This window comes from Neophocaena asiaeorientalis, unplaced genomic scaffold (genome assembly GCF_003031525.2).
Source record: "Neophocaena asiaeorientalis asiaeorientalis breed wild unplaced genomic scaffold, Neophocaena_asiaeorientalis_V1.1 scaffold505, whole genome shotgun sequence".
In the NCBI taxonomy this organism is placed as follows: Eukaryota; Metazoa; Chordata; class Mammalia; order Artiodactyla; family Phocoenidae; genus Neophocaena; species Neophocaena asiaeorientalis.
In genome coordinates, this window is record NW_020174704.1 from 16,131 (window position 1) to 37,930 (window position 21,800).

Sequence of the window (21,800 nt, forward strand, 5' to 3'; positions counted from 1 at the left end):
ATAAATGAAAAAGTTTTCTCAGGTGATTTCTTAGTAGAATGAAAATTTAGATCCTAACTTCACCATATGCTGGTTGGCAGTTTTCTTCCCTTCACCAACTTTGTAAGGTGTTTCTATTATATCTTGTATACTTGAAGACTTTTTATTTATGATCATCAAATCTTAGAATTTATTATTCAAATATTTTGACTTTGATGTATTATTTAATTATCATTGGTTTGTAGTATAGTATAATATTGAGTTTAATGCCCCCATAATTTAAGTTGTGAAAGTACAAAATGAATGTCATGTATGTTTTTGCTGTTAGATGATCCTTTGAAGTTCGAGGGCTTTGGTGAGAATTGAGATTACTTACTAAGCCTAGGGAAGATAGAGCACACTGATGTGATTTGTGACAGCATTTGACATAGACTTTATGTTTTAAGAATACTGAGGCAGTTAGGTTCATTAGAAAATAGTAGCAAAAATGCAAAGTCTCCAATCTACCTAGATTACCTTGAGTAGGATCGTAACCCTTCTGGGCTTCACTGTCTTCATTTCTAAGATGTTAGAATTATTTGTTGGGGGGTAGTCTGACTTAAGCAGTTTTCAAAAACTGTAATATCCTTCCTTTAATTTTATTATGAAAATACCTCAGAATATTTAGCAAAAATAGTATAAAATATTGAGCTTATTCAGTACCATGACTAAATATTTCTTTATTAAATGATGTGGAAATTAAGGTTATTAAAAAATAAGTTATTCTTTAGACTACTTCCCCCAAATATCTCTGAAAAGTCAAAACTTATTGTTTTACATAGCCGATCATTAAACATAATTCTAGGAGTTTTGCCTGTTAGAAAAAAGCATCTGAGTCATACTCAGGAACTAATCTATTGACTGACGTGTTTAAGGAATTGATTATTTTGAGATGTAATGTCTCAAAAGAATATTTTCATGACAGATAAAATCTTAGGGTTGTATTTAGGAAAATGCTCTATTATATCTACTTTTTAATGGTGTGTTTAAGTTGAAAAACTATTAGTGAAACTAGTAGTTGATAGTAGTCATCCACTCTGTCTGAATGAAAATACTGCTGATACTGCAAGTGTAATTAAAACTAGCAGCATTGAAATGATTAGTCTTATGGAAAAAATGTCTTTGTGTTTCCTCTTATATCATTCTTTTAGCACAGGTAATTTTGGTATAATTGTGTTAAAAATGTGGAGCAAGAGAATAAAGTAAAAAAAACAATCACTTATATTTCAGTTGAGCATAGTAGTATGAGGTACATGTATTGACCAGTGAGAGTAATAGGTATTTTAAGCTGGAGGGGACATCAGGGAACATTTTGTCCAATCTCTTCATGTTGTATGTGAAGAAACAGGGTCCTTGAAGGTTAAGTGAACCCCGTGGTTGATTTGTGGCACAGGTAGGCCTAGACCAAAATTCTGAAATGGAAACATGATGGAAATCCTAAATTCTTTCCTTTCCTTGTAGTTAGAGATCATGTTCTGTCCAAGTCTACTTTTCAGCTATTCTCAGATTGACTGCCTTTGCATATTTGCCCTAGTTTAGGCTTTTACTATAGCATGTCTGAACTACTGCAGTAACCTATTGCCTCACCCTTCCTTTCTTATTCAACTTCTTCACAGTCACTAGACTTATCTTTTTTTTTTTTAGACTGATTGTTATAAGAAGCAAAACTCATTTTTATTCCCAGCTTGCTCTTTAGACCAAATTCCTTAGAATGGGAAAGGAAAAGTTCCTTTATGAATTGAAATAATTTACCTTTTCATCTCCTTGCCATTCTGTCACATGCAGCCTTTGTTCCTAACATATATAATGTTTACTATCTTACTTTCCTAAGCAGTCTCTCTGTCATTATGTGTTAGCATAACTTTCCCCATTGTGATTATCTGGTAAAATGCTTCTCATCTCTGAAGAAATGGCTTAGGCTTCATCCATGTCCTTTGTTATTTCTTTCCAGTGTTAATAGACAGTGTTCCATTAGAATGGCATCTATTCTATATTTTTTAGAGTACTTTCTCATTATTTGATATTTACCTCTGTCCTCTCCCTCATGGACTGTGAATGCCTTGATGATACAGGGATTCTAGGAATCACAGTGTCTTTGTACTCCAGTGCCTAATGTGGTGCAAGGGATACACAGATGTTCAATAAGTAAATGAAGTATTGAGAATCCAACTAAAAGTCAACCATGGTCTCTACTACCTCTGATGCTGACAATGTCTTACAAGTGGTAGCTTTTTAAAAATTTTTGTAATTTTAAAGTACTTATTTTTCTCTCAGGTTTATATTTGATATATTCTTATACCTTTTTACAATTTCATTCTCCCCACAAAGAGTATTTTAATAGTAAAACTTAGCTTGAGGGAGAAAATACTATAAATTATTTAAAAATAGTATTCTTGGCACTTAATCTTAGTTTATTTAATTACTCATTGTAGATATAGCTATCTCCTCCATGGATTTTGAAGGATAAGCATAGTCATATTAACCTATATTCTGCTCGTAATGAAACTTTGTCAATATATTTTATGTGCTCTAAGTAAAAACATTTTTGAAAATAAGAGGTCAAGATTGAGAATGACAGTCAGTAAAATGCATTATGTATTAGGCATGTATTTCTGTTATTTAGAGTTTTAAATGAGGCTAAGATTTCAGGAGGCTAAGATTTACACAGAGTACATAGAAAGTAGGATGGGGGTCAAGAATGGTGGAAAGATCAGTAGAAAGACCCAGCAGTTCCCTAATCAGCTTTGTAAGTGAATCTCTCTCCTAAGGCCAAACAGAATGATGTAATAATTTTACTCTGAATCCTCAGTACAGATCAGGACTCAGCCAGAACTGAACTAGTTGTTTTTTTTTTTTTTTTTCAGTGTTCAAGTTATTTTGCCATACATAGACACATTTGTTTTGCCTTCTTTAATTTATAACCCCTGCTTTATTTGGATTTTGGTGTTTTTATACATTTTACTTTTAATAACTTTATCTTTGAGAAAAGCATGAACCAAAAGGTAGGACAGGAGTAACTTACAAAGTGTGATTTAGGGAATTTGGGAATTCATTATGTTTTTTGAGTTGTCAAGGAAATAAGATTTTACTATAAAAAAGTGAGGAATCAAAACTGAGAGTGGAAAGCAGTTTATAAAGTAATGACTGGAAAAAGGAAGTATAAGAAGGTATTATCAGAATCTGGCAATTCTGTCTATGGAAGCAAGCGTAGGCATTTAGAATAATAAAGGCCTGTTGTGTATGGGATATGGCAGGAGGTTTAGCAGAAGTTATTTGTGAAAAATAGCTATCTTGAAAATTGTGGATTCCAAAAAAGTTGACTTCTACTTCTCATAGATTGGCAGACAAAGTGACTTGGAACAGCTCTCTGCTGAGAATAACTAGAAAAACTGTAAAACATAAAATTTGTTTGACTGCATCAGCATACTACCAAAGCAGTGAAGAATTATGGGGCCAAGATCTAGAAGCAGGAATAAACCCCAAAAGCATGACCCTGGTTTGGGCCACTTTTTCCTAAAGGTGACTGTCCATTCTGGAAGAGGAGGCCAGATGGAGAAGAAGATGAGACAATGAGCAAAGCTTTTGACAGATTCAAAGGACCAAGATGACAAAAATGACTAAAATGGACAAAAGAGGAAATAGAAAATCTGAATATATGACTATTAAAGAAATTGAATCTGTAATTAAAAACCTTCAGACAAAGAAATCTATGTGCCTTTTTGGCTTTACTGGGCAAGGTCATTCAGTGTCATTTAAAAAGGAGGGTATTGTTGATTAAGGGAGGTTACAGGCATATAATAATCAAACGTAATATACTATCCTTGATTTAATCCTGAACCGGAAAAAAAGTATAAAGATATATTTGGGGCCATTGTAGAAATGTGAATATGTGTTGGGTATCATTAGGTAATATTAGGTAAGATCTTAGGTGAGATAGGTGGTGTGGCTATGTAAGATATCCTAAATCTCAGTGTCATGAAGACTGCAATATACTGTCAAATGGATCAGTTAAAGAAATACATGTGAGAGAGAGGGCGCAAGTGCATGTGAGTGCACAAAATGTTAATTATTAAATGGGAAAAAGTGTGATTTCATGTAAAGCAATAAAGGTTTAAAAGCCATATGATTATTTAGTAGATGAAGAAAAAACATTTTATGAATATCTAAAATCCAATTGCGATTAAAAAAAATACTTAGCTAACTAGGAATGGAAAAGGAGCTTCCTTAATTTGCTAAAGGGTATCTATAAAAAACCCTAGATCAAACGTTATATTTAATGTTACAGCGTTGAAAAATATTCTCTTTTGAGATGGTGAATTAGAGAAGAATGCCTATCATCACTTCTGTTTCTCACTGTACTTGCTAATGTAATAAAGCAAGAAAAAGAAAGAAAGAGTATAAAGATTGAAAAAAACTGCCATTAGTCAAATGACTGTGAATTTAGCAAGGTCAGTATAAAAATCAATTTTACCTCTACTTACGAGAAGCAATTTTTCAAAAATGCCATTTTCAAAAGTATTAAAAATCATCAGATACCTAGATGTAAATTTAACAAAAGGTGAGCAGGCTTTCCTCTTGGAAAACTAAAATATTATTGAGAGAAATTAAAGATGCCCTAAATAAATGGAGGGATATGCAAAGGCTTGAAACACTCACTACTATAAAGATATCATTTTTACCCAAATTGATCTACAGGTTCAATGTGATCCCAGTCAAAATCTCAGCAGGTTTGTGTTTGTGGGTATGTGTTTGAATGTAGAAATTTACAAGATAATCTGAAAGTTATGTGGAAATTCAAAGGTGAAGAACAGCCAAGTCAACCTTGAGAAACAAAGAGGGAGAGCTTACTCTCTGCATATTGACTTATTATAAAGATCAGTAATTTAGACAGTGAAGGATTGATCCAAGGATAGACGAATAAACCAGATGGAAGAGAGTCCAAAAACTGGCCCACAGATATTAAGGATACTTGATTTATCATGAAGGACTTCAAGTAGTGAGACATGGCTGAATGTCTCACTACTTGAAGTCCTTTTGGGGGAATAAACTTCAGTTATTTAACCTTTCTATATCTGTGTTTCTCTGTAAAATGAGGAGAATGATTGTAAGGTTCATGTGACAACTTTAGATAATATACTTGTTAGAAAAAAAGTACATTAACAGGCAGTGGACACAAATATGTAAGAGGGAAAAAATGATGAGAGTATGGGATAGTTATGTTTAAATTGAATCATTTTTGTACTTTTTTATATGTAATGCTGTCCTAGGAAAGTTGCTGGTACAAGTATTTTACATACTTGTAAAATAAATCGTCATAACTATCAGTTAGCTAATCTCTATTCAAATATAAAATGTTTATAGCCACTTGCCTGCCTTGCTGGTATTTTTAACAAATGGAATGAGTTTAAGTTAATAATGTGATGCAGGGTTATAATATATTGGTATTTACAGTTACAGATCAAGTGTCAGGGATAAAATGGACATTTAAAGTTTGGCCATAACATGAAAAAATAAATTTGTAAAATACTTTCTCCTACATATAGAAGAATTAATTGGTCAAGGAACTCATTTGTTGACAACTTCTAAATTGAATATTTAGCAATTAAGGATGTAAACAGTTGATGGATATTTTTATTCATTTTTCAATTAAAATTTCCTACTCATCCTTTTTGAAGAATTCCTCAACTATAAAGGTAGGCAACTAAAAAGTTATAATTTACAACCTTTTAATTCTTAATATTTTGTAATCAAAAGAAAAATACACAAGTAAATTGTGTATTGAGGATGATTTGATTGTCACTACTCAACTCTAATTTTACAAATTTGTTTTATGTTACAGTAATCAGTTACTAATTATATATTTACACTTTTACATTTCACATACATCTTATTTGTTCTCAATATAACTGTAAAGCAGGCAGGGCAATGATAATTTATTATTAATAAAAAGTATTCTAGGGCTTCCCTGGTGGCGCGGTGGTTGGGAGTCCGCCTGCCGAGCGCAGGCTCAGCGGCCATGGCTCACGGGTCCGTGGCTCACGGGTCCAGCCGCTCCGCGGCATGTGGGATCCTCCCAGACCGGGGCACGAACCCGTGTCCCCTGCATCGGCAGGTGGACTCTCAACCACTGCGCCACCAGAGAAGCCCCTAGTGACCTTTTAAGCATATCTCTTTAAATGTATTCCAGTTGAAGTGCTAGGTGCATAGAGCCAGTTTTCTGGGCTATAGCACCAGTGTTTTATGTATAGAAAATTAGATGTTCAAGTGGTAGGTAACTAGACTAGCTTCCTTAAAGGTTTGGAGATCTTAAGTTTCAAACTTTAGTCAATTGATTATTTAATGAATATTTTATTCTTTACTGAGACTTTATTTTGAGGACAAAATGAATTTCCTAAAATCCCTATTCCTCTCAGAAAGATTAGCACAGTCAGTGGTGTAATTGACCGAAGAGTTTCAAACTAATAATCATTTAATCTTAGCAGTGGCAACAAATGCTGTTTGCCAATGCTTCTGAAAAACTGGAACTCCCAGACTCTCAAGTAGCTCGCTACAGAGATTCAGTTTTGAGAAACCCCTTTGTGGTGTGGACACGTGTCTGTTCTTAGCAGCCCAACGCAGAGATGGGATGGCGTAGGTTGTGCAGAAAAATTAGTAGTTAGGCAAGGATATTCACCTGAATGAACCACCCTTACTGAACAAGGCTTAAGAGTTTAAAGTATTTGTTATTTTTGAAATTTTGTAGATTACAGAAGGGCTCAAATTAAAAATTTGAAACCTTGAGAAAATTGGTTTTGATCTTTGTAGATGTTTTATAAATCTGCAGTTATTTTTTTTCTTCAGAAGTGAACTCATAACTTACATTTTTTTCCTCACTTAATGTATTGTGGAGGTTATTTTACGGCAAGATATATGGATCCACAGCATTATGTTTAATGAATGTAATGTATGGCTGTAACATAATTTAACCAGTGACCTAATGATAGGTATTTAAGTTAATTCCACTTTTGGTAATAAATTGACTATTCTCAAATTCATTTCCTACAGTGGTGATTATTTATTTGTTTATTAAATGAGAATTAGAGATAAATCTACTTTCTAGAAGTGTAGTGTAGTAGAAAGAACTTTTTTTAGGAGTTAGAAGATTTCTTTGAATCTTGTTTAATAACTAAATAGCTATTTGATCTCTCCCAAATTTAATTCTGAGTCTCTATTTTAGCATCTAAAAGATGGAGATAATTTTATTAGGAAGAATTGAGATAATTTAATGTAAAAGTTCTTAGTAAGTTGTTTAAGGAAAATCCCAAGTTGCAAAAATGATACTATCTTTACCAAAGAGTAACATTTACAATGTTAGATAAAGAATGAGTTTGTAATTGTGAATTCCAGTTTTGGTCAGACTTCGGTAGTCCCAAACCTGTTCAATTATCTGTAGAGTTATTACAATCCCTAAGTTATCCAAAACCTAAGTTCTCCAAACCTCATATGTAGACTGAATAAGTAAAATATACACAAATCCTATTCAGTTAATTAATTCAAAAGCATTAGTTAATTTCAAGAAGGTTTTTGTCATGTATTCTCCTAAATACTAAAAGAATAATTATATGTCAGATGGTGTTTTATAAATTCTTTATAATCGTAAAAGTAGACTTCATACTTAAAGAATTAAATAACGACATACATCGTAAAATTGCTTATCTTCACTTACATAAACTGTTAGTCTTCTACACACATTTGTAAACATCAAATGAAATAAAACAATAAAAAGTTACTCAGGCAATGTGGTATAATGTAGGAACACTAGTTTGGTGTCATTGAGGCCTGAGTTCACTTCAATTCAACAGTTTAAATCTCTGCTGAGACACCTATTTTTGGCTAGGTAACAGTGAGGGAATACAGGAAGGTACACAGTATTATCCTGACTTTGAAAGAGGCAATTGAGCTGGATTCTGAAACATGGGTAGTATTTGAATATCAGAGGCCTTGGGGAAGATTAAAATAAAGGCATAGGAAATAGGCATAGAATAGAACAGGACCTGAGTTTTGGATGTTAAGAAATTCTTGTTGGCTGGAGCAGGAAATGTATAATAGCCAGTAAAGCTGGAAAAAAAGAATGGGGTCAGTTCCTGGCATGACTTGAAAGCAAAGTATAGGAGTTTGGGTTGAATTTCTGAACTATATCGTAAGCTGCTCAAGATTTATGATTAATGTGATTGGAGCCATGGTTTCAGGAAGATGATGGTGTTAATTATATTATTGCTAACTTTACCAATATTACTTTAGGTTAAGTCTCATTGACTTTTGGGACCTTTTCAAGATTGAATTTCCTTTTCTCTGCTCTTAGAATATTCTTTGAATTCTATGACACATATACAGGTTCTTCTTTTATTTGAGGGAATCAGATATGAGATATTAATGCCTTAAAGAAATTAGGGGCTGCTCCTTTTTACTTCCTCTTACTTTAGTAAGAATTTACTTCTGGCCTCTTCTCAAGAGCAGAATTTAAAAGAAAATGTGTAATATGGCTGACTATTTTAAAAGATTCTTTTTATGTTCATCCTTGACCTTTCTACCCTTGTAGAAAAGGTATTAACTGTTTTTAAAACTTTATTTTTTATTGAAGTGTAGTTGATTTATGTATTAAAGATTTTTGAATGAAAACTATGTAAATTTATTTCTTGCCATCTCAAGTGTATAGTACGTGGAAAGGAAGTTAGGGATTTGTGAGGCTCCCTTCCAGCTCCAGAAGTCTATAATTCAGACTTTTTTTGCACCTTACTTATTTAACTAGCTCATCAAATCAGTTTTTAAAATTTGGTTTTAAATAAGATTTAGCTAATGCTTCAGATTGTTTTTAGAAAGAGGTCAGGGGTTGTTGTAGGTAATTACTTTGCTATAACACTGATAATGGGTTATTTACCTAATACAATTCTTTGGGAATTTGGGAATGGACTTAAAGGGATTTTCCTGTTACTGAATTGGCTATCTTTATCCATCTATAGCAAAATGTCAGTGTGTTTTCACTGTTGGATTTACTCAGAGGAAGATTTGTAGTAGTTTCTTTGAAAATGGAAACTTCAGCCATGATCCATTTGAGCTAATGCTGTTTCTTTTGTCTGAATAGTTGGAACGGATAATGGGAAAGAAGCAATTGAAAGTGCAGCTGCATTTCTCTTCAAGACATTTCACTTGAAGGACTCTGTTGGTCACAAGGAGACAAAGGCTATCAAACAGATGTTTGGTCCCTTTCCCTCATCATCTGCCACTGCAGCTTGTAATGCTACTAATCGAATTACTTCTCGTTTTTGTAAAGACAGTCTTACTGCTCTCGTCCAGATGACAACAGATGAATATGGTGATAGAGTTTTATTTGGTAAAAATTTAGCATTTTCCTTTGACATGCATGATTTGGACCACTTTGATGAGCTGCCAATAAATGGTGAATCCCAGAAAACTATAAGTTTGGATTACAAGAAGTTTCTGACTGACCATTTTCAGGAGCATTCCGCCCCAGACCTCAAGCCTGTGGAAAAAGCAAACGACTCCTTTTTGTGGTGTGAAGTTGAGAAGTACTTAAATGCAACTTTAAATGAAATGGCTGAAGCAACAAGAATAGAAGATCTTTGCTGTACTTTATACGATATGCTTGCTTCTGTTAAAAGTGGTGATGAACTTCAGGATGAGGTATAGTTGAAGTAATTGCAGTTTTATCTTAATGTGAATTATCTTAATGAAATAGCCTTTTAAAATATGGGTGGCTGGCAAAGAAAGTATTTCTTTAATATTGTGCTACAGTGGTCAAATATGTAGCCAAATGGTTTTACATAGTAGACATGTGTATCTTTCCACTACATAGTTGTAGGAGGACTGTGGGTGTAATGAATAGTAGAAGAGTCTAGGGCAGTAGTTTGGGTGTCCACAAGTCCTGGTTACTGGGACAGTTCTGGTTAAACCTGTTGTTACGTTGTAATAATTAGTAGTGTCTCTTCTTCAAAAAATATATAGGTTTGAATGATAAATTATATGGTTAATCTAGTAATAACTGTTTACATTTGTACAGCATTATATATTTCTATGAGTTCTTTGATGAAAATATAATAAACTTCAAAACATTAGAAATTTTATCTATATACTGAATGACTTGCTGATTTAGAAAAATATTTTTGACTAGTTTTTATGATTGAAAGAGTAAGCTTTGAAAAACAGACTGATCTAGAAGTAATTGGACTGTTTTATACTACTTGTTCAATAAAGAATTGTGTCTTTAGGGCTTCCCTGGTGGCGCAGTGGTTGAGAGTCCGCCTGCTGATGCAGGGGACGCGGGTTCGTGCCCCGGTCCGGGGAGATCCCGCGTGCCGCGGAGCGGCTGGGCCCGTGAGCCATGGCCGCTGGGCCTGCGCGTCCGGAGCCTGTGCTCCGCGGCGGGAGAGGCCACAGCAGTGAGAGGCCCGCGTACCGCAAAAAAAAAAAAAAAAAGAATTGTGTCTTTATAAGTTTTTTATATCACACAAAGGAAACATTATTTTAATTCCTTTCTATGCCACCATTTGCTTATGTTATTCAAAATGATGAATTACTCTTACCGTCACATGAAAAGTTCAGTTTTGCTCTCAGTTACTGGCATTATATTCATTATCTGATATAAATTTAAAATAATGTCAGCCCAGTTTTAATACTGGATGAGTAACATATTTGATGAAGGATTAAGAGAGGTGGCATATTGTTGTAGAAAGGGCAGAGACTGAAATCAGAAGTCTTTCCTTTCCCACATTTTGGTAGTGAGAGTTCAGGTAATTGAATCCCCTAGAGGCTTTTTTTGCTGGGTTCTCTCAGGATAAAAAGAATGTGTAGATTATAGAATTGGTATAAGCCTTAAATGAGATACCATGTGTGAGATGATAAGTAGCATTTAATAAATACTTGTTACATGGTAGCTGTGATTATTTTTGTTATTGTTGTTATTATTGAAATTAAGAATTTGAAAATCACATGGAGTATCAGGAATGTAGGAAAAAATCTAGGTTTCCCCCACCCCCAGAGGAGAATTAATTTAGGGAATTATCTGTTTCCATATATCAGAGTTTTATTAGAATGTATACCTGATAGATCAGTAAATAAATTTTTATCTATGTCTTGTTATATATAGATGTTTCAAGTAATTAATAAAATGATGCTTGGAGGCTGGGTCTTAATTCAGAGAATTATTATTTTTACTGCTATTTTTTTTTTCTGTTTTGCTTTTTTAATTCTCACTATTCTAAAGAAAATCTTTTGAATTGAGTTTTTGAAGTGAGTTCTGATTTTAAAAGTCTAAATATTTGCTAAAATAGAAAAGGTGTTAATAGGAAAATACTCGGGAATATTGGAGATGGCATATACATAGCTCTTGGTATTATTTCAATATTAAATGCTATTTGCAGTTATTAATATTGATGTAAGTATTGATAGAGTTCTGTAACAAATTCTTTGGAAAAGTGAATTTTGAGTTATTGATATTATCATAGTTCATGGTTGTACAGCTGGGGTTCATTCTTTATAGCATTTCTTTTTTTTTTTGCGGTACGCGGGCCTCTCACTGTTGTGGCCTCTCCCGTTGCGGAGCACAGGCTCCGGACGTGCAGGCTCAGCCACCATGGCTCATGGGCCCAGCCACTCCGCGGCATGTGGGATCTTCCCAGACCGGGGCACGAACCCCTGTCCCCTGCATTGGCAGGCGGACTCTCAACCACTGCGCCACCAGGGAAGCCCATCTTTACAGCATTTCTAATTTTACATTTGCTATTAGCATTATTTCTTTACTCTATGCAGATGGTGTTATTGACCCATGTGAGTTCAGTCCTGAACCTAGCCCTGTTCCAGATATGTGCCTGATCCTAAACTTGGTTAGAATGTCTTCTGAGTGAAGACTATTTTTTTAGTACTTATTTGCATTATAGGTGATTCCAGCATCCTTTGAAATTCTGATATAGAATAATTAGCATGGTTTAATACAGTAGTTCCCAAACTTTGTTCTCAAAACTCCTTTACGCTCTTAAAAATTACAGAGGATCTCATAGAGTTTTCCTTACGTTGTTTATCAATATGTTCTATTGATATTTATTGTATTAAAAATTAAAACAAAAATTTTAATATATTATTAAATATTGTATTTATTAAAATAATACTAAAATAATACTAAATCTATTAATTAATATAAGTAACTAAATATTACATTGATACTAATAATACTAAATCTGTTATATTAATATAAGTAGCATTTTTATGAAAAGTAACTTCTCTGAAATAAAAAATAGTATGAAGAATGGCATTGTATGACATTTTTTCAAATCAATTCAATGTCTAGCTTAATATAAGACAGCTAGATTCCCATATGTGCTTCTGCATGCAGTCTGTTCTGATATTACATATTATGTAGCCTCTGGAAATCTCCACTCACTTTATACTCGTGGGAGGATGAGATGAATGAGGCAAAGACTGTTTTAGTGTTATTATGAAAATAGTTTTGGCTTCATGGACCTCCTGAAAGGATCCTGGAGATTCTAGACCAGACTTTGAGAATCACTGATTTAATGTATATACTAAATTATATACTGATTTAATGTATATACTACAATTTGGTACAATTTTATATCTATTAGTTACTTAACACTTCTATGCATGTTTTTTGACAATAAAACATGCAATATATTATCTATTGTATTTTTTTTTAGTTGAAGTATAGTTGATTTACAATGTGATTAGTTTCAGATATGTAACATGGTGATTTGGTTAATAACTTTTAATGGCTGCATAGTATACATTTATCATCATATCCTAATTTATTAAATTAATACTCTGCTATTGAAGATTTAAGTTAAATCTAGCCTTTCCCTATTATAAATAACATTGCAATAAAAACTCTTATGCTGTCGTGATGTTTTTGGTACCCAGAGTAGGAAATCTAATATTACCATGCTGAATGATTAACATTAATGTTTCATGAAAAGGTTTTATATCTATTAGTTATTGTACATTCTTTTTGGTAGTCTTAGCCCTGCTAGACTATAAGGACACCAACATTAACCAGGTTGACATTAAAATAATGTCTCTTCAACTGTGAGGACAAAATATGTGCTGCTTTTTCTGTCGTCTTTCCACCAAATAATCAGAAGAGCCCTTCCCCTGCCCAGAATCTGAATAGAGAGCTACCATTGGGTAAAATTATACTTAGAGAATATTTAGAATCATAGAGTTCCCCCACCCAATGTATTATTTGTGTGTCTAGCATTCTATCCAAGTGGTGCCCATATAATAAGGGCTACTTACTCTAATGAAGAGTTTCTTTTTTTCAAAAGGCATCTTATCCCTTGCTTGAGTAGTCCTCATGTAACTTACTTGTTTTGCTGACTGATAACTGCTCCTGTTACGTCTGCCATTTAGTCTTGTGTCTGTACAGGGGCAGTAAAGTTGTAGATGTCTACTCTTTTATATGACTGTGTTTTAGACATGTGATGGCAGTTAAATTTTTCCCTTCCTTAGCCTTTTTTTCTAAGTGTAGAACTCCTTCAGTTTTCCTCTACATTAACATTAATCCATTATATCAACACAATCTGTGTACAGTTGTTCAGTTCTCCATAGATCTAACAGTATTGACCAGTAGAATGCTTTCATCATCTCATTTCAAAGATATGAAACTTTCAGTTGCTTATCCAATCTAAGAACAACTAACCTAATAATCTCATAGGAAAAAGAATTAAGACTATTTTGCCATGATTTTACTTGTGAATTCTGTTCTTCTGTTACATTTCCATGTGTTGATATTTAAGTTATAATAATTTTCACAACCCATCATTTTTATCATTTCTTTTTTAAATTGGGGAATCTTGCCTTCATCTGGAACTTCTGTTTTCCTTTGTTATTTCTCAGAGATATTAATGACTCTGACCTCAACTCTGTAAGCAGTTCTTGAACCTTGGGATATGATTCATCAAGGTCTGAACACCTGAACTTATTTATTTGAAGAAGTTAGGTGATTCCTTACTACTTTCTCCATAAGGTAGAACTCAGTATTTCTCCATGGGTAGCATTCAATATTTTTGATATTTGTTCTGCTCTTTCCTGTCTTAAGCTAATATTCTCTGTAGGAGAAGATGCATGCAAAGTGAGAATGGACTTGCTTCTCCCATCTTCCTCAGGGAAGAACATATGTCCTGGTTTTATTTCCTTGCTTCAAGCTTGGTAAAAGAACTCTCTTTGTCATTTCTCTCGTTTTTATGTGCCTAGATATTTTTAGAGCTTTAACCATATAGACACTACTATAATAGGTTTTAAAAACATATATGTAATTATGATAGTTTTTATTGTGATTTTGCTACCATATTGTCTCTCATGTCCCTCTAATATTTTTCAGTTTATAGTTACTGCGTAGCCATAGTGTTTTATTAAAATCCGATTTTTTTCTCTTATTTTTTTCAGGATTGTGGTGGAAATTCTAGTCTTTTATGCCATTTCATTTTTTAATGCCAACTGTTCTTTATACAACTTTATTTTTCCAATTTAAAACAAAGTATCATTGTAGAAAATTTAGAACATAAAATGTAGGAACGAAATCATCTGTAAGATTCTCACTACTATCTAGCGATGGCCACTGCAAATATTTTGGAGTATATATTTTAAAAAGTATGAATACTTAAGAAAATGGGTCCTATAGTATATGTAATGCTTTTTTGTTACTTAACACTTCTATGCATGTTTTTTGACAATAAAACATGCAATATATTATCTATTGTATTTTTTTTTAGTTGAAGTATAGTTGATTTACAATGTGATTAGTTTCAGATATGTAACATGGTGATTTGGTTAATAACTTTTAATGGCTGCATAGTATACATTTATCATCATATCCTAATTTATTAAATTAATACTCTGCTATTGAAGATTTAAGTTAAATCTAGCCTTTCCCTATTATAAATAACATTGCAATAAAAACTCTTATGCTAAATATTTGCTAATACATATTTTTCCCTTGAATATATTACTAGTACTGAAAATTTTGCATCCAAAAGTACTGACAAAATTCTTTCCTGAAAGAATCTACCAGTGTACATTTCTGCCTGTAGTGTATAAGAATATCCTTTTACTTATGTTCTTGCCAACGCTGTTTATTAGGGACATAATTATATCTCACTGTTTTAATTACAGTTCTTATTACTGCTGAGGTTAAAGATTTTTTCCCCATATATTTATAGGCCACTTACTGCTTTCTAGTGAGAATTGCCAATTTTTCATTTGATGAAGTTCAATTACTCTTTATAAGGGAATTTATAATGAGATTAAAAAAATTTTTTTGATGTTTTGAGTGTACAAATAGGCAAGTCTATTCATCTTTTCATTTAGGAATCTTCTTTTGGTATTATGCTTAGAAAGGCGATTCCAAAGACATGATTGAACCTCCCATCTTTTTTGAACTTTTTTCTTTTTAGTCTCACTGGTTTTAGTCAGAATGTTACTTGGATCAGATGTATCTTTGTATTTAATTTGTAGGTGCATATCTGAATATGTCCATATTGCATACTCTAAAGTGATCTAGCCATTTTCTCCCAAGGTTCTTATTACTTCCACATTGTCTGCCATTTTAGGTTATTCATTCCTACTTTTACTTTTTAAGGGATGAAATTTTCATGAGGAAAGTTCATGTTCTACTTTTAGCTGAATGTAAAATTTAGGAAAGGTCAAGACCTGCTATAACAGGTCTCTTTAGTTTTATGGTCTATATTGGGAAAGCACTGGCTGTATGTTTTTATTTATCTTGGTTGAATGTTGCTTTTACCCCTTCTTTGTGGCTCAAATTGTTAGAATAATGGGCTGAATATGACAATAAAATAGATAAATATAAGTTCATATACTTGTAACCAGGAACACTGTTAATTATAGGTAGAAGATCTAGTTCAGCAGCTTTCTCTAGTTGCGGCGAGCGGGGACTACTCTTCGTTGCAGTGTGCAGGCTTCTCATTGCTGTGGCTTCTCTTGTTCCAGAGCAGGGCTCTAGGTGCACGGGCTTCAGTAGTTGTGGCACGCGGGCTCAGTAGTTGCAGCTCGTGGGCTCTAGAGAGCAGGCTCAACAGTTGTGGCGCACGGGCTTAGTTGCTCTGTGGCATGTGGGACATTCACGGACCAGGGCTCGAACCTGTGTCCCCTGCATTGGCAGGCGGATTCTTAACCACTGCGCCACCTGGGAAGTCCCGAAAAGGTATTATTAATATGTTAACTTAAACTCACAATGAGGACTTAAAAATACTTGCTTGTTTCCAATTTGTGGTAATAACAGATTCCAAACTATTTTGCTCATAGTTGGAATGGTTGTTCGAGGAGTAAGACCTTTTACCAAATTGCGTACATTTAGTCTTACTCTTCTCTGTTTGGCACTGTTCATTCACTCGTTTATTCATTCATTCTCAGCTGTGTGTCAAGTACTCTTAGGTTTGGGGAGACAAAAAGGAAAGGTAACAAAGTTCAATCAACTCACTCCCATTATCTTGCTTTCTTAAGTCTCCTCCTCTTGGAATTTTCATACATATATTTAAAAGGAGAATGGGCATGAAAATTATGTTTGATATAATGAATGTTATGACTAATTTGGAAGAGCATATGGATTTTATAAGTTGAGAAATATCTGTAATGTTTTGATATGGGAAAGAAATAAGATAAATACATTTTATTAGTAGAATAAAGAATAAATTTCTGTGTTTGAGATGAGTAAAAAACGTTCTGGATAATGTTTATCCAGTTGATAAACATAGATAAGTATGACTTAGATTTAGAAATTGCTGTAAGCATTTTTAAAATATTTAAAAGTTAATACATTATTTGTCCAGCTTTATATGTACATGTGCACATATGCACATACATACATATTATGGCTGTAAATTTCTTTTCACTAAGGCAACTAAAAATCAGCATATTTTGTTTTTAAGAATCAAGGAAGCTATCAATTTGCCACGTGCATGAAAATGTAAAGTAAGCTTTTAAATATACAATGGTACCTAGCTTTAACCTTACTTACTATACATCTAATTAATTATAGTATGTGAGGAATAAATAGTATTTACATTCCAAGTAGTTTTAACTAAATCGTGACCTTGGTTTTAGCTTTGTTAAGTTGTTGTGTTAGATTAAGTACCTGTAAATAATGAACATTAGTTATTCTGAAAATATAATTTATCTCATTCTCTGCAGTGCAACAACAATTTGCATAGCACATTTTTCTTGAGAGATAAATAAATGCTAAATAAATGCTGTCCTAATTTTCAGTCATTTTCTTTTGTTGTTTAAGACTTTATTTTGGAATGTATGAATACCTAATAATTTTTTTTGCCACAAACCAAACTAAGAATAATTTACAATGTTATAAATAACATACTGTGCTTTATGTAATTATTCTGGTACTGAGTTCCATATGGACTGTTAATTCAAAACTTTTTTCAGAATTACTCAGTTAACATTTCTTTTAACATACTTCATTATTCTTTGTTTTCAATATGCACATCATTTCATGTGCTAATCTAAAATTGCTTGTTATCTCAAAGGAAGACATTCCCTAGATTGAGTATAGTTTTTCTTTGAATACCATGTTTATTACAGTGTATAATGTATGCTGTTTATACAGTAGAGGTGTAGATACAACTCAAAGTTTTAAAATGCCTCCCTTTGTAATTAAGAAAGGAAATACATGGATTTGCCTTAGTTTAATTTATGAGAATCAGAATGCCTCCTCTTTTTCTTGGGGCTTATTGGATAGTCACTGGTGCATCACATGGTTTTCCAATCCTTCTACTATTCTTAGAATCCCAGCCTGAGTAGAGAATTTGTAAATTACCCTGTTTTAATACTAATACCTAAGGTTATTCTGACTTCATAAAATAAACTTCTGGAGCTTTATTTATCTGTTTTTTAAAAGGTTTCTATAAGAAAGCAATTATTTCTTTCATGAAAGTTTGAAGCAAGTATGCTTCTAAAACTATGTTGCCTGGTGTCTTTTTGTAGGGCAGACATTAATTAGCAATTCAGATTTTCCAGTCGTTGGTTTATTCAAATTTTCTATTTCTTCTTAAATCAAATTTGATAATTATATTTTTCTGTGAAATTAGCCATTTCACTAGCCAAGTATTCAAGCTTTTTGCTCTAAAGTTATTCATAATGTCTTCTTATTTAAAAAGAAAAATTTTTTTACACTAGCTTTTGGTTATGTTGCCCCTGTATTTCTGTCTGTTTTCTACTTTTTAATTTTTGATAGACGGGTGTTTGTTTTCAGAGAACCAGCTTTTAATTTTGTTGCTCTTCTCTTTGTTTTTTTTTCCCCACATATGTTTTAGCTTTTATTCATATGGCAGGTATTAGTTTTAAATAGTAAGACATCTGGCAGTTTCCCAATCTTTAGATATGAAGTAGCTGGGACAAGCCTGATGTCCTTGTAGTTACATCCAGTTATAGCAGGTGTATTTGTTTCACAGTGGAAATGGGTTTCTTCTTTAAAAATTTTAATCTGTTTATAACTACTTGTTTTCTTATGCAGTCAATAATAATGATGATAACATTTGAAATACTCTAAAAATATAAAGTGACATCAAGGACATTTATTGTATCTGAAAAATAAAGTAGATTCCAATGAGAATGTTAAAAGAGGTGTATATTTTATGACCTGATAACTAATGCTGATAGAAAATGACCTCATATTGATCATTAATTACCTCTTTTCATTACTTACTCATTTTCTCCACAAAGATTTGTTAGGCATCTTTTTTATATTTTACTAGGTAGTTTTTGTTTAAACCACAAGTGTACGATCATTTAAACTTTACAAATATTTATCAGCAGTAGGAGAATAATCACCTTGATTGATATCGATTTAAAATTCTTTTTTCCTTGAATCATTTATCATCTTTTTTTTAATTAATAAACTTTTTAAATAGCAGCCTTAAGTTTACAGAAAAATTGAGCAAAAAGGATAGAATGTTCCAATATACCCTCTTTTGTTTTGTTTCATAAATTCTTTTAATGGAAGCAACTGCTCTCTTGGAGCTTTGTAATAGTACTGACTTGAAAGTCTTTATCACATTGTTCCATATTACCTTCTTCTGGAGTGAACTTAAGTTCCATTGTTGATTTTGTTGACTGTCATTTTTAGTTTAAGATTTCTTCATATGTTTTAGAATTTTAATTATGCTGATGGTGATGTTGATGTGTAGCTTCTTCCTTTCACATTCCCCCTCCTCCCCATCTTAGATTGCTATAGAGTTGTGGCCCCAGGTCTCATTTTGGTAGTAGTTCTTTTCAGCCCCTTCTTATAAACAGGGGAGCCCCATGCCCATGCTCTGGCCTCAGCTAAGCCTTGTTCTGCTTTGCACATTGTTTACAAGGAGCACTTTTTTTTTTTTTTTTTTTACATTTTACCATGCCGCAGCATGTGGGATCTTAGTTCCCCTACCAAGGATTGAACCCGTGCCCCCTGTGGTGGAATCGTGAAGTCTTAACCATTGGACTGCCCGGGAGATCCCCACAGAGCACTTTTCATCTAGGTTATCTCACAGGAGCCAGACTCCTGGCCTTGCTGTCTAGAACTGGAGCTCAGCTTGTTACTTTAGCCCTACTCGGTGTTTTACTTTTTTTGGCTCAATTTCTGGTCCAGGGAGATATTTTTCTTCTTTTTAAGTTTGAAGTGTCTTTTAGGTTTTTCTCTTTTTCAATCTTACCAGAAGATGTGCATTCATCTTCTGCAGTCTTACCAGAAGTGCATTCACCTTCTGCAATCTTACCAGAAGTGAATTTTGTGCCATACCTTCTTTTTCATCTTAATCGCTAATACTTGTTTTCAGAAGTCAGCCTCCTTCACATGTTAAGCATAAAAGGGAAGGGAGTTTTTTCAAGATAGTTTTAAGAAGAAATTTAAAAGTAAAATATTTTAGTTTAGTTTTTTTTTAAGAGAAATGACTGTGATTATCCTTATAGGATCATCATATTTTTTATTGTGACAAACTGCTTAAGGGTTCTGTTATTTAGAAACACTCTAAAACTTGAAAATAGTAGAATAACTAAATTCAGTATATAGAATGTCGATTGTACTGTCAGAATCAGTGATCAATAAACACTTATTCAGCTATTCTTTCTACTTAGGGTTAAAATTGAAATCTTAAGTTTGCTCAAGGCAATGGAAAATTAATCATGACAGTTATGTAGTTTTAATAAGAATAACTTAACTATAGACTTTACAGGTATTTTGATAATTTCAACAACAACAAAAAACCAAACCAGGAGCTCATTGTTACTTATATTATTAGTAAGCCTTATATATTTTTTGCTTTATTTTGATATTTTTAACCCTGTCTGTTGTTTTATATGAGTACCTGGTTATCATAACTTCATTGCTTATGCATTTTATGTATCAACTGATACCCAGAAAAAGTGATGTGTGGTATAATATTCCTGGAGATTCAATTTCTGTGTAGAGAGTTAAGTGTCTTGAAAATCCCCCAAATAAAAAGATCCCCTAGTAAATGCTGTGATTTTTATTGTCTATGCCAATAAGGAAAGAGGCTAAACATTATTCCTTGCATATTATCAGTCTACCATAAAACATAGTAAATCTCATAACAATAGTAAATGTGTATTTGAATAGTTACAGGTATTGCTTTCTGTGAAAAATGTTAATTTTCTTTTGATATACAATTAAATAAGCTTACTTGGAGAGTAATACTTTACCCACTTGCTCCATTTTGTAAATCTGGCCATATAGATGCTCAAGCAAATTTTTCATTTCTGTTTGTAAGCTGCTCTTCTTTTCCCTAACCAGCTTAGTTCAAAGTGCCATCCATGGCTCTTCTACTTGGAAAGAATATAATGGACATTCTGCACTTATTGCATCTCTTAAGTAGTTCCAGTTAGATATTAGGATAAGGGATTTGCTTATTACCTCAAATGATTAAATTGTTAAAACATCTATTTTATTGCTATTATGAACTAATAATAATTATATTATCAAAATTACTGAAATAGTTTTTCAGTGATCAGAATTTTTAGAAAATGGTGTATGTTAGCGTGATTCCTATGTGGTTACATTGTGCTTGATTAAAAAAAAAGTTTTTCATTTGAAAAATAAGATTTGGTAGAGGAAATAAAGTTTAAATTATTCATTGGTCCTTGTACTATTAGTTATCAGCTGATTTGTCTACATGATTTTTTTGGTTTATATAATTAGTGTTCATTCCAAATATGGCAATTTGTGAAAACCTATTTTATTTATTAAGTTAGTGATGCTTTGTGTCCTTAGCGGACAAAAAGTTAAAAAAATTGGTAAATCGGGGCTTCCCTAGTGGCGCAGTGGTTGAGAGTCAGCCTGCCGATGCAGGGAACACGGGTTCGTGCCCCGGTCCGGGAAGATCCCACATGCCGCAGAGCGGCGGGCCCATGAGCCATGGCCGCTGAGCCTGCGCGTCCGGAGCCTGTGCTCCGCAACGGGAGAGGCCACAACAGTGAGAGGCCCGCGTACCACACACACACACACACACACAAAATTGGTAAATCAGAATCTGGTTTGTATTGTTTTTATTTATTTATTTATTTTAAAAATAAATATATTTATTTATTTATTTTTGGCTGTGTTGGGTCTTCGTTGCTGTGCGCAGGCTTTCTCTAGTTGTGGCGAGCGGGGGTTACTGTTTCGTTGTGGTGTGCAGGCTTCTCATTGCTGTGGCTTCTCTTGTTGAGGAGCATGGGCTCTAGGCGTGCAGGCTTCAGTAGTTGTGGCTTTTGGG

The 21,800-nt window shown here is 33.3% G+C and overlaps 1 protein-coding gene across 3 annotated transcripts in view; it reads left to right on the top strand.

Annotated features, from left to right (window-relative positions):
• ASCC3 (activating signal cointegrator 1 complex subunit 3) overlaps positions 1-21,800 on the top strand; it is a 306,848-nt gene that overhangs the window by 4,183 nt on the left and 280,865 nt on the right. For 2 of the 3 annotated variants that reach the window (XM_024759314.1, XM_024759315.1), the window contains exon 3: positions 9,140-9,699. In XM_024759314.1, coding sequence (XP_024615082.1) covers positions 9,140-9,699 — 560 coding nt within the window. Of the gene's footprint in view, positions 1-3,537; positions 3,627-9,139; positions 9,700-21,800 lie in introns of those variants that run through there. The other variant, XM_024759316.1, reaches the window with a different exon arrangement.